Source organism: Bombina bombina, chromosome 3 (assembly GCF_027579735.1).
Source record: "Bombina bombina isolate aBomBom1 chromosome 3, aBomBom1.pri, whole genome shotgun sequence".
Classification (NCBI taxonomy): domain Eukaryota; kingdom Metazoa; phylum Chordata; class Amphibia; order Anura; family Bombinatoridae; genus Bombina; species Bombina bombina.
This window is the reverse complement of record NC_069501.1, coordinates 947,272,214-947,284,889: the sequence shown is the minus strand read 5'-3', so window position 1 is coordinate 947,284,889 and position 12,676 is coordinate 947,272,214. Positions and strand designations below refer to the sequence as shown.

At 36.2% G+C, this 12,676-nt stretch overlaps 1 protein-coding gene across 1 annotated transcript in view; it reads right to left on the bottom strand.

Moving 5' to 3' along the window:
- TNFSF11 (TNF superfamily member 11) overlaps positions 1-11,421 on the bottom strand; it is a 53,486-nt gene extending 42,065 nt beyond the window's left edge. Inside the window, exon 1 of the mRNA XM_053704940.1 lies at positions 11,242-11,421. Coding sequence (XP_053560915.1) covers positions 11,242-11,415 — 174 coding nt within the window. The 5' untranslated portion in view covers positions 11,416-11,421. The remainder of the gene's footprint in view (positions 1-11,241) is intronic.
- Positions 11,422-12,676: the final 1,255 nt, after the last annotated feature.

Sequence of the window (12,676 nt, the reverse complement as noted above, 5' to 3'; positions counted from 1 at the left end):
CAGAGTGGAACCTGTCCTGTGAAACCACTGAATGGTCTTGCCCACCATGCTGCAGCTCAGTTTCAGGGTCTTGACAATCTTCTTATAGCCTAGGCCATCTTTATGTAGAGCAACAATTCTTTTTTTCAGATCCTCAGAGAGTTCTTTGCCATGAGGTGCCATGTTGAACTTCCAGTGATTAGTATGAGAGAGTGTGAGAACGATAACACCAGATTTAACACACCTGCTCCCCATTCACACCTGAGACCTTGTAACACTGACGAGTCACATGACAACGGGGAGGGAAAATGGCAAATTGAGCCCAATTTGGACATATCCACTTGGGGGTGTACTCACTTTTGTTGCCAATGGTTTAGACATTAATGGCTTTGTGTTGAGTTATTTTCAGGGGACAGCAAATTTATACTGTTATACAGGCTGTACACTCACTACTAGAGCTGCAACAACTAATCGGCATAATCGATAATAATCGATTATGAAAATAGTTGTCAACGAATCTCATAATCGATTAGTTTGTTTGCAATTAGTTGGTCTGTGCACAGCACCAGCTGTTTTACTCCAATGAGCTCCTGTACATGGTATTGTGTTTTATGGTTATGCCCTTAGCCTAAAGGACATCTACAGATGTTTACTTTTCACTTTTTTAGGACAGTATACGTTTCTTTTTAAGTTTACAACTACTCCTGTCTTATGTGCAACCCAGAAATAAAATAGGAGTCATAAGTTGTATTGTTTATATTAAATCAGGTGATTTGGGACTGTGCTTTAAGTATATATCTGTTATTTTAAGAGTGGACTAGATATTTTTCCCTCTAACCTTATATATGGTTATTTACCACTGCATATAGATATTCAAGATATTTTTATGCTAAAAAGAAGTCCAGGGTTACTTTGTTGAGAGGCCCCTTGCATTGGTGGAGAGCTAACAAAGATAAAAAGCCCACCTTGGTGAAATTGGCAAAGCCCAACTTATGCATCTCAGGCACCTCAACACCATCTGAGCGCATCTTCTCTGCTGCATTCAAAATAGCTTGCAAAAAAGAGAGCCAGCCTCAGCCAAGAGCATGTGGACATGTTGATTTGAATACCTGTAACTACCTAGCACTGATTATTTGGAACACACAATTGGTTTGGTGAGCCCATTAAGCCTTACACTTCATAGACAGGTGCATCCAATCATGAGAAAATGTATTTAAGGTGGCCAATTGCAAGTTGTTGTTCTCTTTGACTCTCCTCTGAAGAGTGGCAACATAGGGGCCTCAAAACAACTCTCAAATGACCTGAAAAGGGGAAAGCTACAAAAAGCTATCACAGAAATTTAAGCTGTCAGTGTCCACTGTGAGGAACATAGTGAGGAAATGGAAGGCCACAGGCACAGTTCCTGTTAAGGCCAGAAGTGGCAGGCCAAGTAAAATATTGGAAAGGCAAAGGATGGTGAGAACGGTCAAAAACAGCCCACAGACCACCTCCAAAGACCTACAACATCATCTTGCTGCAGATGGTGTCACTGTGCATCGTTCAACAATTCAGTGCACTTTGCACAAAGAGAAGCTGTATGGGAGAGTGATGCGGAAGAAGCCTTTTCTGCACACACCCCACAAACAGAGTCGCTTGAGGTATGCATACGCACATTTGGACAAGCCAGCTTCATTTTGGAAGAAGGTGCTGTGGACTGATGAAACAAAGATTGAGTTATTTAGTCATAACAAGGGGCGTTATGTATGGCGGCAAAAGAACACAGCATTCCAAGAAAAACACTTGCTACCCACAGTAAAATTTGGTGGATGTTCCATCATGCTGTGGGGCTGTGTGGCCAGTGCCGGTACTGGGAAATCTTATTAACGTTGAGGGTCGCATGGATTCCACACAATTTCAGCAGATACTAAGTTGAGAATAATGTTGAGGAATCAGTCACAAAGTTGAAGGTACGCCAGGGCTGGATATTTCAACAAGACAACGACCCAAAACACTGCTCAAAATCTACTCTGGCATTTATGCAGAGGAACAAGTACAATGTTCTGGAATGGCCATCCCAGTCCCCAGACCTGAATATCATTGAAAGTCTGTGGGGTGATTTGAAGCGGCTGTCCATGCTCGGCAACCATCAAACCTAACTGAACTGGAGATGTTTTGCAAGGAGGAATGGTCCAAAATACCTTCATCCAGATACTCATTAAAGGCTATAGAAAGCGTCTAGAGGCTTATATTTCTGATAAAGGATGCTCTACTAAATATTGATGCAATATTTCTGTTGGGGTGCCCAAATTTATGCACCTGTCTAATTTTGTTTTGATGCATAGTAATATTTCAGTAGTGAAATTAGGTTTATTGGATTAACAGAAAATGTGCATTGTGTCCTTCAGTTATTTGATAGATCAAAATGAAATTACTGATCCAAACACCCAATTATTTGTAAATGAAAATCATGGAAATTGTCAGGGGTGCCTAAACTTTTGCATAAGATTGTGTCTATATATATATATATATATATATATATATATATATATATATATATATATATATATATATATATATATATATATATATATATACACACACATTCATACTCACACACGTGGCAGGCTAGTGGTCTAGTGTTATGTTTTTTTACACACACACACATATATATATATATATATATATATATATATATATATATATATATATATATATATATATATATATATATATATATATATATATATATAATTATTAGAGATTCTAACCTGTAGTTCAGAAAAGCATTGGTAACAAATAATAAAGTTAAACTGGACCAATGTTTATTTCACTTAGGAAGTAAAATTTTATTTATCTGCCTTAAAAAATGCAAGCTTCGTTACCACTTCCTTTAGATGAACTGAGAGGAAACCAGCCAAAGAACGCATACACACAACCCCCTCTGGGAAAATGGGTTTGCCTCCACACAGCATTTTATCCTTTGAGGTGATTCGAGGTTGCACCTTTAAATGTGTTTGTATGAGAGCACTGATCAGCACCTACATGCAACATACCAAAACCATATTCTAGCGTGTATTGTACTGTACATGCTTTGTCTGCCTTGATTTGTCCTGTACTTCACAAACATATAAGGACCTATCTTTAAAGTTTTATGTTCAATTAATTTTAGAATATATTACACCAGCAACTAGGTTTGTTTTCCCTCAACAGTACCTGAGACAGCTACTCCACTATGATAGCTCTCTATTCACATACTTTACATATACTTTAACTAGCCCAAAGAAATTTCAGACATGAAGGAAAATAAATTATAAAACTGGTGTAGAACGCTTTAATTATAACATTGTCTTTTTGTTACACACATCCTGTTACTGATTGTATTGTGGTTTAAACATAAGAAAGAATGGCAGTAGCCAGCAAAATCTTGCACAAAACTCACTGATCTCCCACATTTTTTTGTGGTTGTTCTGTGTAACAACTGGGAATTACTTTTAAGGCCATGCCAAGCATCATAACGTACCCAAAATGTACTCGTTTTATAAGACAATTTTAAAAGGTTTATATATTTTTGCTACACGCTATGAAACTCCAAACAGTACAAAATAATAATAAAATTATATATATTTTTTTTCTTTTTAAAGGGATATAAAAACAGCCTATTGTATTGTTGTATTAAAAAGCACTAAGCAGTGACTTATACTTAATATAAATGTTTATATTCAACATTTTAAATGCATTTTACCTTATATTTCTTTTTTAAACTTAATTTGTGTAGTGTCCATTACTTCCTATCACAGCCCTACAAGGAGGCTGGTCTAGCTTGATGACATAAAACTTCTAAAGTAACATTGGCTAGTTTGTTATTAAGTGAATACTAGATAAACAGGAAGTCAGATTTGCCCATGCTCAGAAGAGGCAGAATGCAACCTAAGTTGCCAACATGTTAGCTCTCCTATTTCCGTGATGGCAACCAGGCCTACCAGGATACCAGTTTGGCCTACCAGGATACCAAGAGATTCCCAGATAGGCTGCAACAATATAATATATAACAACAAACTGGCACTTTTTTTAATACAAATGAATATAATATAATTCTGTAAAAAAAAAATACTAGGGGAAATAGAATTTCCCAGTAATCCACTGGGCGTGCACATTCTACTGAAAAAAAAGATCTGGTCTCCAAATTTTGCAAGGTTGCTTTTTATTCTCAGCCGGATCGGTCAACATATCAGCTCTTTAATTTCCCTGAGTGCAGTGGCTAAAACAAGTAAGTTGTTTGCTGTGTTTTACATAAACTGTTTTGTTTTATGTTTCCTTACATGAACTAGTGCTGTCTACTTTAGAAAACTGTCAAAATGCATTGAGATAACAGGCAGCCATCAACTGTTTAGAAATTAGCATATGAGCCTACCTAGGTTTAGCTTCAACAAAGAATACCAAGAGAACAAAGCAAATTTGATGATAAAAGTAAATTGAAAAGTTGTTTGAAATTGCATGCCCTATAATGAAAGTTTAATTTTGACTAGGCTGTCCCTTTAACATATTTGTTTTTACTAAAGGAGCACTGTTTCTCTTTAAACACTAACCAGCAAACTACAGCATAAATGCTATAAAAATAATATCAAATCCCCAGTGGGAAGTACAAAGGATGCCTATTGCTTAATTCATACTTTTGTGTAACCTTCTGAAACAGGGTTTTTGAATGACAAGCACATGTCAGTATTACAAACTTTACAAACAAAATAGTAAAAGAATTAAAAAAAAAATCTTGATTTTATCTGCAGACTGCAGTGCCAATAATTACAGGTATACCCCGCTCATACAGCGGGTTAGGGACCGGAGCCCCGCTGTAAAGTGAAAACCGCCTTAAAGTGAAACAAGGCAGTTTTAGCCTTCTTTTCACTTGCCAGTGTGTTTAAAGACTTGAAAACATGTTTGAACTAACATATATTAGGGGTGCAATAGTGCTACGTTTAGTTTACTACTAGCACAGCACAGTATTCAATTAGTATTCAATAAATACTGTAACTGCAAAATAGTGACAATTACTGTAGTAAAATTTGCCAGACTATAGCACTGAGACACAGATTGCACTGTAATGCTGTAAACAGAGTGAACTAAGCATAACAAAATGGTGCCAGTCACTTTTCTCGCAATCTCACGATGATTACAGCACTGTTTCAAATTTCTTGGAGGTTGAACTTTAGCTCAACAAAGCGCTGTATTAGCGAAGCGCTGTAAAGTGAAGCGCTGTAAAGTGAGGTATACCTGTATAGAGAAAAAACAGTTACTTCATGAGAAATTCTTTTGTCTTCACATTACATTGTACATGTTTCTAGCAGTGGTTTATGTGTGCACAAGCAACATGAATTACTTGCAATATTATTTCATTTTTCTCAAGCACAGAAGCAAAGTAATAAAACTGTGTTTCCTTCAGGTTGATGCTATGATGCACGAGCTTTGTGTTATCAGCTTCTTTGATGTCATATTGCACTCAGCAGTAACCATAAAGTGCAGATAGATTGTTCTTGTATAAAAACATTGGCACAAAGCAGAGATCTTACATAAAAAAGATATTGAAATCACTAGATGTTAAGAATTTAGACAGATGGCAAAACAAAGCAAAAGTCCACAGAACAAGAAACAATCCTAAAATGTGCAACTACTTTAGAGGATCCTATTTACATAATTAAAGAGACATAGGGGTAGATTTAACAAGCAGCGGATGCTGCTTTCTACCCCCAAAGTTTCTGGCTCGCCGAAAACATAAGTTAAGAAGCTGCGGTCATAAGACAGCTGCTCCTTAACTTGTCCGCCACCTTTTAGGTGGGGGACTGCAATCATCCCCATACAATATGATCGGGATGATTGACACCCCATGCTAACGGCCGATTGGCTACATTGAATCATGTCTGCCCGGCATATGACACATTTACCCTATAGAAGCAAATTTGAAATGCAGTTGTACAGTTCAAATTTGTAAAGATCCATTTTGGCAAAATATGTTTGTGTTTGTAACAATTATTCTTATGAGTTATAATTGTTTTGAGATCGCTCCTTGCATTCCACCCACAGAGCTTACAGTACAGAAAAAATAGATAGACTTTCTCAGTGCACCAGGATTTGAAATACACAGCTTCTCAGAGAGCCTTTGGGGCTTTTATAATGTCAGAAATTATGCAAATCAAGTCAAGTCATTACCAGCAATGCCGGATTGGCCTACCATGATACTAGGAGATTTCCTTGTGGGCTGCAGCAGCTAGAGCTGGAAAACTGACTCAACAGACAATAGGGCTGGTCTTCATATTTTTCCAGGGCTGCTTTTTATCCCCAGTCCAGCCCTGATTCCAAAAATGGTACAAACGCTTCAGGCTCTTTGAGACAGTGCTGTGTTTAAAATGCTAGTGCACGGAGCATATTTAAAGGGACATGAAACCCACATTTTTTCTTTCATGATTTAGAAAGAGAATGCAATTTTAAACATCTTTCTAATTTACTTCTATTATCTAATTTGTTTTATTCTCTTGATATTTGTTGCTGAAAAGCATATCTAGATATGCTCAGTAGCTCCTGATTGGTTGCTGCACATAGAAGCCTCATGTGATTGGCTCACCCATGTGCATTGCTTTTTCTTCAAATAAGGATATCTAAAAAAAATGAAGCAAAATAAATAATAGAAGTAAATTGTAATGTTGTTTAAATTTGTATGGTCTATCTTAATCATGAAAGAAAGATTTTGGGTTTAGTGGCCCTTTAAGTACTAAAAGCATTTTTGCTAATACATGTATAATGTAAAAATTTCAAATCTGAAATGCACCGGTGTGTATTCCAATTTTTGCTGGAACATCCCTTTAACTGCATAAATATTAGCAATATTCACAAGGGACTATCAGATCACTAAATACTAAGAAACAGGAAGGAGGAAGCCCAAATGGAAAAATAGCGAACCATGGGCCCCATGTATTAAAAGGTGAACGGATAGCTTCTCAATTTGAGAAGCTGCCCGCACACCTTCGCTGTATATGGGCAGCAGATGTTTTTGCCCACTAGCCCGTATGCATTATTACACACTCTGATTAGTGTGTAATGCCTGCCCCTTCACTCAGACGATTAATCACAGGATTCTAATGACCGCTGCTTCTTACATTGCGGGAAGCAGGATCGCATGTGTGAACCTGCCCCACAAGGGCCCGGGAGAAGCTTACGCTGCTTCGTACATGGAGCCCCATGTTCTTTATCTGAGTTTTTAAAGTAAAATGTTAAGGGTTGCAGAGGAGTATGACCTTTTGACCTATTAAAGCCATAACAATAGACTGGGTAGCAAACCAATCTACTTCAAATCACCTCTAAAAATACTGGACACAATAAAAAGCTATGGTTACCCAGGTTTAACAGGTAATAGCTCTTTTATTTAAAAGGTGTAGAGAGTACACAACTTTTAAAGAGTAGTTCCCCATCCTCATCTGCAGCTCTGTTACTCCTGTGTAACAGGTTTTTATGTTATCTTTTTTAAAGAAACATTAAACACTAAATAAATGTTAGATAAAATGATGCATTCAAAGAAAAGATTAGTCTAAAAATAACAGGTATATGGATTTTCTTAAAGTTCCATTAGCTGTTTAAATATTCACAAAACTAAAACAATGGGAGCTGCTATGTTGTAACTTAGGTTACATTCTCTGCTGTGGCCAATTAGGGACAATTATAAATAGGGCACTAGAGTGTGCAGCCAATGGCTGAGTGCTCTGCTCTTCCATTTCTAACAGGAACTGAAAAGCTCACAATTTCAGAATGGGGACAAAATAAATAATGAATGTATATTCAAGAGTTTATATATCTGTGTATGTATGTATATATATATATATATATATATATATATATATATATATATATATATATATATATATATATTATATATATATAATTTTATATTACCATCTTAAAGTGTTTACTGTCCCTTTAATAACACTGTTTATATACTGTGATTTTTAAATATGAAGAATCAGTAATGCTAAATAATATGTTGTAATGAAGTAGGGCAGGTAATTTTGCATTTGAATGCCCCTTTAAAATTAAAGGGACAGTCTAGTCAAAAATAAACTTTCATGATTCATGTAATTTTAAACAACTTTCCTATTTACTATTATCATTAATTTTGCTTTGTTCTCTTGGTATTCTTAGTTGAAAGCTAAACCTAGGTAGGCTCATATGCTAATTTCTTAGCCCTTGAAAGCCGCCTCTTATCTAAATGCCTTTTGACAGTTTTTCACAACGAGAGGGCGTTAGCTCATGTGTGCCAAATAGATAACATTGTGCTCACACCCATGAAGTTACCTAGGAGGCAGCACTGATTCGCTAAAATGCATGTCTGTCAAAAGAACTGAAATAAGGGGCAGTTTGCAGAGGCTTAGATACAAGGTAATCACAGAGGTAAAAAGTATATTAATATAACTGTGTTAGTTATGTAAAACAGGGCAATAGGTAATAAAGGGATCATCTATCTTTTTAAACAATACAAAGTCAGGTGTAGACTGTCCCTTTATTATGATCTTGAAAAGTATTTCAGGAAATCTGTGTGGAATAAATGTTGCAAAAATGTTTGATGATTGACTATAAAGGGCTTGTGAGGATTTTCAGTGATAAGTGTCTGGAGAGTTGTGGGGACTCATTTGAAAACTGTATCTGATAGTATGGTATTGCTCCAAATTTGAAAACATCTCATTGCACCCTGTTAACCTTTAAGCAGATTAGAACAAACCTCACTGAGTGTGAAGAACTGTTAATATTTTTTATATTAACAGATTTACAGGTAATACGAATGTTTTATTAGAATTGGCAATGAAATTTGCAAATTCCAGAGTATTATTTTACCTAACTCCTGTGCCCTTAGGAGACTGGCAACCCCTCATTTAGTTCAACACAGTACAGCAAACAACTAAAAATTATGACGTAGCTGAAACATGTTTGCTTCATAGGTAAACAAATAATTCAGAAAGCTTTCTAAAGATTACAAGATGTGTGTAATTATTTTCATTTATAAAGTAATATAGGTGTTTTTTTCTCCCTAGCCACCAATGACCAATGGCCATGAGAGCAACGGTGCTTTTCTGATTAAGAACTGATTTTAACCATGTGTTTACCCCTCTGCGTGCCTTAAATGCACGTTTTTCTGCAAGCAATAGTGCAATACAAAAATGCTTCTAGTACATGCAGACTCAGTTCTCCTATTCTCAAGATGTTTAAATATTTGTTTTATTGGAGAGTTCTCTGGTTCTTTTTGGATAAAGCACTGTTCTTGAAAATCTACAATTTTTTGCTTAGCAAACATTTATGGTTATCGTTTAACAGAACAGATAGAATATGGTAACAGGTACAAAAAACTGAAGATACAACAGGGGCAACTCCATAATTGGACTACGTGAGACCATGGGACCAGGCAGTATTTGACAAGGTGATACATAGGTAAAAGCACATTCTGACTAATGGTGCTCTATTTTTAGAAAAAATACATTTTATATATATATACACACACACATATAAATTCAATGTCCTTAAAAAAATAGCACAAATTGAAAACAACTCTTTCAAATGTGCACATTAACTAGAGTATTTGTAAAATGTTCTATTTTGCTGTGTTTAAAAAAAAGCCATCAAGGTGAAATGTATGTCAGGATATGTAACCAGAAAGGGACATCATATGACCACAACATTCTGAGAAACTCTCACTGCTTTACACTTGGTTCCTGTGAACTATAGAGCTTAAGTAAATGGCAAGACCGGCGATCTTCCGCCTACAGCTCCTCTGTACTTAGCACAGCAATGACAAATCCGGCTGCCTCCAATCATTGCGTGCACCCAAGGCGTCCAGCTTGTGAAGCCACGCAATGATTGGAGGAAGCCAGATTCGTCATTGCTGTGCTAAGTACAGCAGGAGCTGCGGGCGGAGGATCGCCGGTTTGCTGTCATAAGGAAAAAGGTAAGTATTTGAAAAAAGACGCTTAAATGTAAAGTATAATGAATGAAAGTGCCCTTGTTTTTAAGAGTATTTTGAAACACCGGGCACTTTCTCATTAAACTTGACATTCACTTTAAGAAACCTCTTTCTATTGTGGTATTATGTTGCTTTTGGTGTCAGTAATTGTGCCCTGAGTGACTTTTATTCTTTTTAATTGTGGAATAAATGTATATTTGATAACCAGTTCCTGTTTAGCTGGAATGATTTATATAGAAAGTGCTGACCAAAACACCAAAGACAAACTGAGATAAAACTTATGGCTCATTTACCATAAGACATTTTGAATATTTGCTTTATAGTAATTAATAAGATCTGAATTCCTCATTAAAACGTGACACTGATTTTACTATTTGCAATTGCATTTTATATAATGCAGAAACCTGTAACAGCTTTGTGCAGATCACATCTAAAGAGAAGAAGATGACTGCACCTCAGCTACTCAACTGACTTCTGATTGGCCGTTCTGAGAGGATGCAATGAATGTATTTCAGAGTCTGTGGTTACACATCAGTAACTAGTAAAAACAAAAACTTTATCTATAATCCAGCAGATTTAAATTCTGCTTACTGTCCCTTTATTTGGAAATAAATTCCAATGTGCTCCTCATTTAAAACGACTGACCAATGCCATTACAGTTATATGATGATGCACAGAAGTCAGCATAATTCTGCACTACTGATAATAACAATACAAACATTCAGGAAGAACTTTCTATACAAACTTGTTTCAAAGGCAGGAGGAAAGTGAAAGGGGTGAAAGGGCTTAGAAACAAAAAAAGTAATGAGGAAGTCAACAGAGAAGTGCACAGTTGTGGTTGCACAATTTAGGATCTAATTAGAACAATAAGCTTCTTATGAAATTGTCATTAATAAGTAACCTGTTATTAAATTACAGTAGATTAGGAAAACGGTTCTTTATGTGCTTTGCATTACATGTCACTGCTGTCAATCACACTGACTGAGCCATTCAACCCCAGTCATCTCAAACTTCACATATGTGTAATAACATCAGCCTATGAATGTTTTTATTATACGATATATATATATATATATATATATATATATATATATATATATATATATATATATATATATATATATATATATATATATATATAGATATATATATATATATATATATATAGGTTGTAATTTACACTTCTCTTATAAAATATTAAAATGAGAACTTGCAATTAAGCATTAGATAAATGTGTTAATCTTTATATTTAGAGGGGAGGACCCATAGAATCAGCAATTAAAGCCACTTACCTGTTGCTTGAAGTACAGGAACAGCCCTAGTGTGCAGCCAACCTGTGCCAAAGCCAAGAAAATAAGTGCCAAGAGCACGCGCCTGGGCAAACTGCGCGGCCGATTAGCATCCAGCCCGCTCATCTGAGCAATCCCCAACTCCTCGGCCGCTCGCTGGTACCCACCAGGGCTCATCTCCAAAGCGCAAAGTGGCCAGGAGCCCGGGAGAACTGAAGCCAGAAGAGCATCAGCAGAACCTGGGCAGCGACTAATAAAGAATACTATTGTGGGCGTGGAAGTAGCGACCAATGGGTAGCAACACTGGCCACGCCCTATTTTCCGAGTTTGGAAAGTGATGATAAGGTATGATGGGAACATATAAATGGTCCCTCCCTCTGCTGGAATGATGCATGTTCCATAAGATGTATACAAGAGACATTTGTTGTTAGTGAGTGTGACAGTTAAATTAAGGTGTATAATTTACATATTTTAGGATAAATTTGCTTTTTAAATAAAAAACTGGTCTCCTTCAAGTGGTATCTGAGTTTGTCATGATTTACATAAATGGCACAAAGCATTTTGCTTGTTTGTTTTTTTAATTATTATGTTAGAGAGGAAAAGGGATATGGTATAAAAATACAGCATGGTGTCCTTATATCAATGACTGTTTAGAGAAAACTGCTGCCCTTCATACAGTATACACATTTCTCATAGCTTCTTCTACCAGAGAAAGTGAGATTATCCCCTTTTGAACCTTTGCTGTCAGTGGCTATGTATATCAGTCATTTGCATAGCTGCATGCACTTTTAAAGAACTTTACTTGCCAAGTTGTCCTTTGTTGTGGATATCCTGCCTCTTTGTTTTTATTAATTATTGTTTGTTCATCTGGGCTTTAGCAGCAGATTTTTGCAAATACTTCTGACAACTAAAACTAACACTGTAAGCTTAGAGCTGGGCTCACACAGTACTATTCTATCTTCACAAATGCAGTGTATTATAATAATATTTCACTATGCTCTTTTTTCTTTTTATGGTTCCTGAAGAAAACTTTGAACTGTCCGGTTATAAAGATTGATAATGAGTGGCATAACAACTCTTTAGCCATATATCCTTAAAAAATGTTTTATTTATATGCACAGTGTAACCTAATTGTATTTTTTCTTTTCTTTTTTTTTTTCAGGAGAAATGAAGTAGTCAAGAGACTCACACATTTCTGAGGTATAGGCATAAGAGGAGCTGGGTTCAGGGGCAGAACTACCATTGTTGAAGAAGGTGCAGTGGCACCAGGGCGCAAGTGCTGGGGCACCAATAGTAGGCAGTCTATAGATTGACTGTATCCAATTTCTATACCACTCCACTATATAGTTATCCTGATTGGTTGAATCCAGACCTATCCCCCATCTTCTTCTTTTTTTCTCTCTATTAAACTTTTGTGTATTGTGTACTTTATTGAACT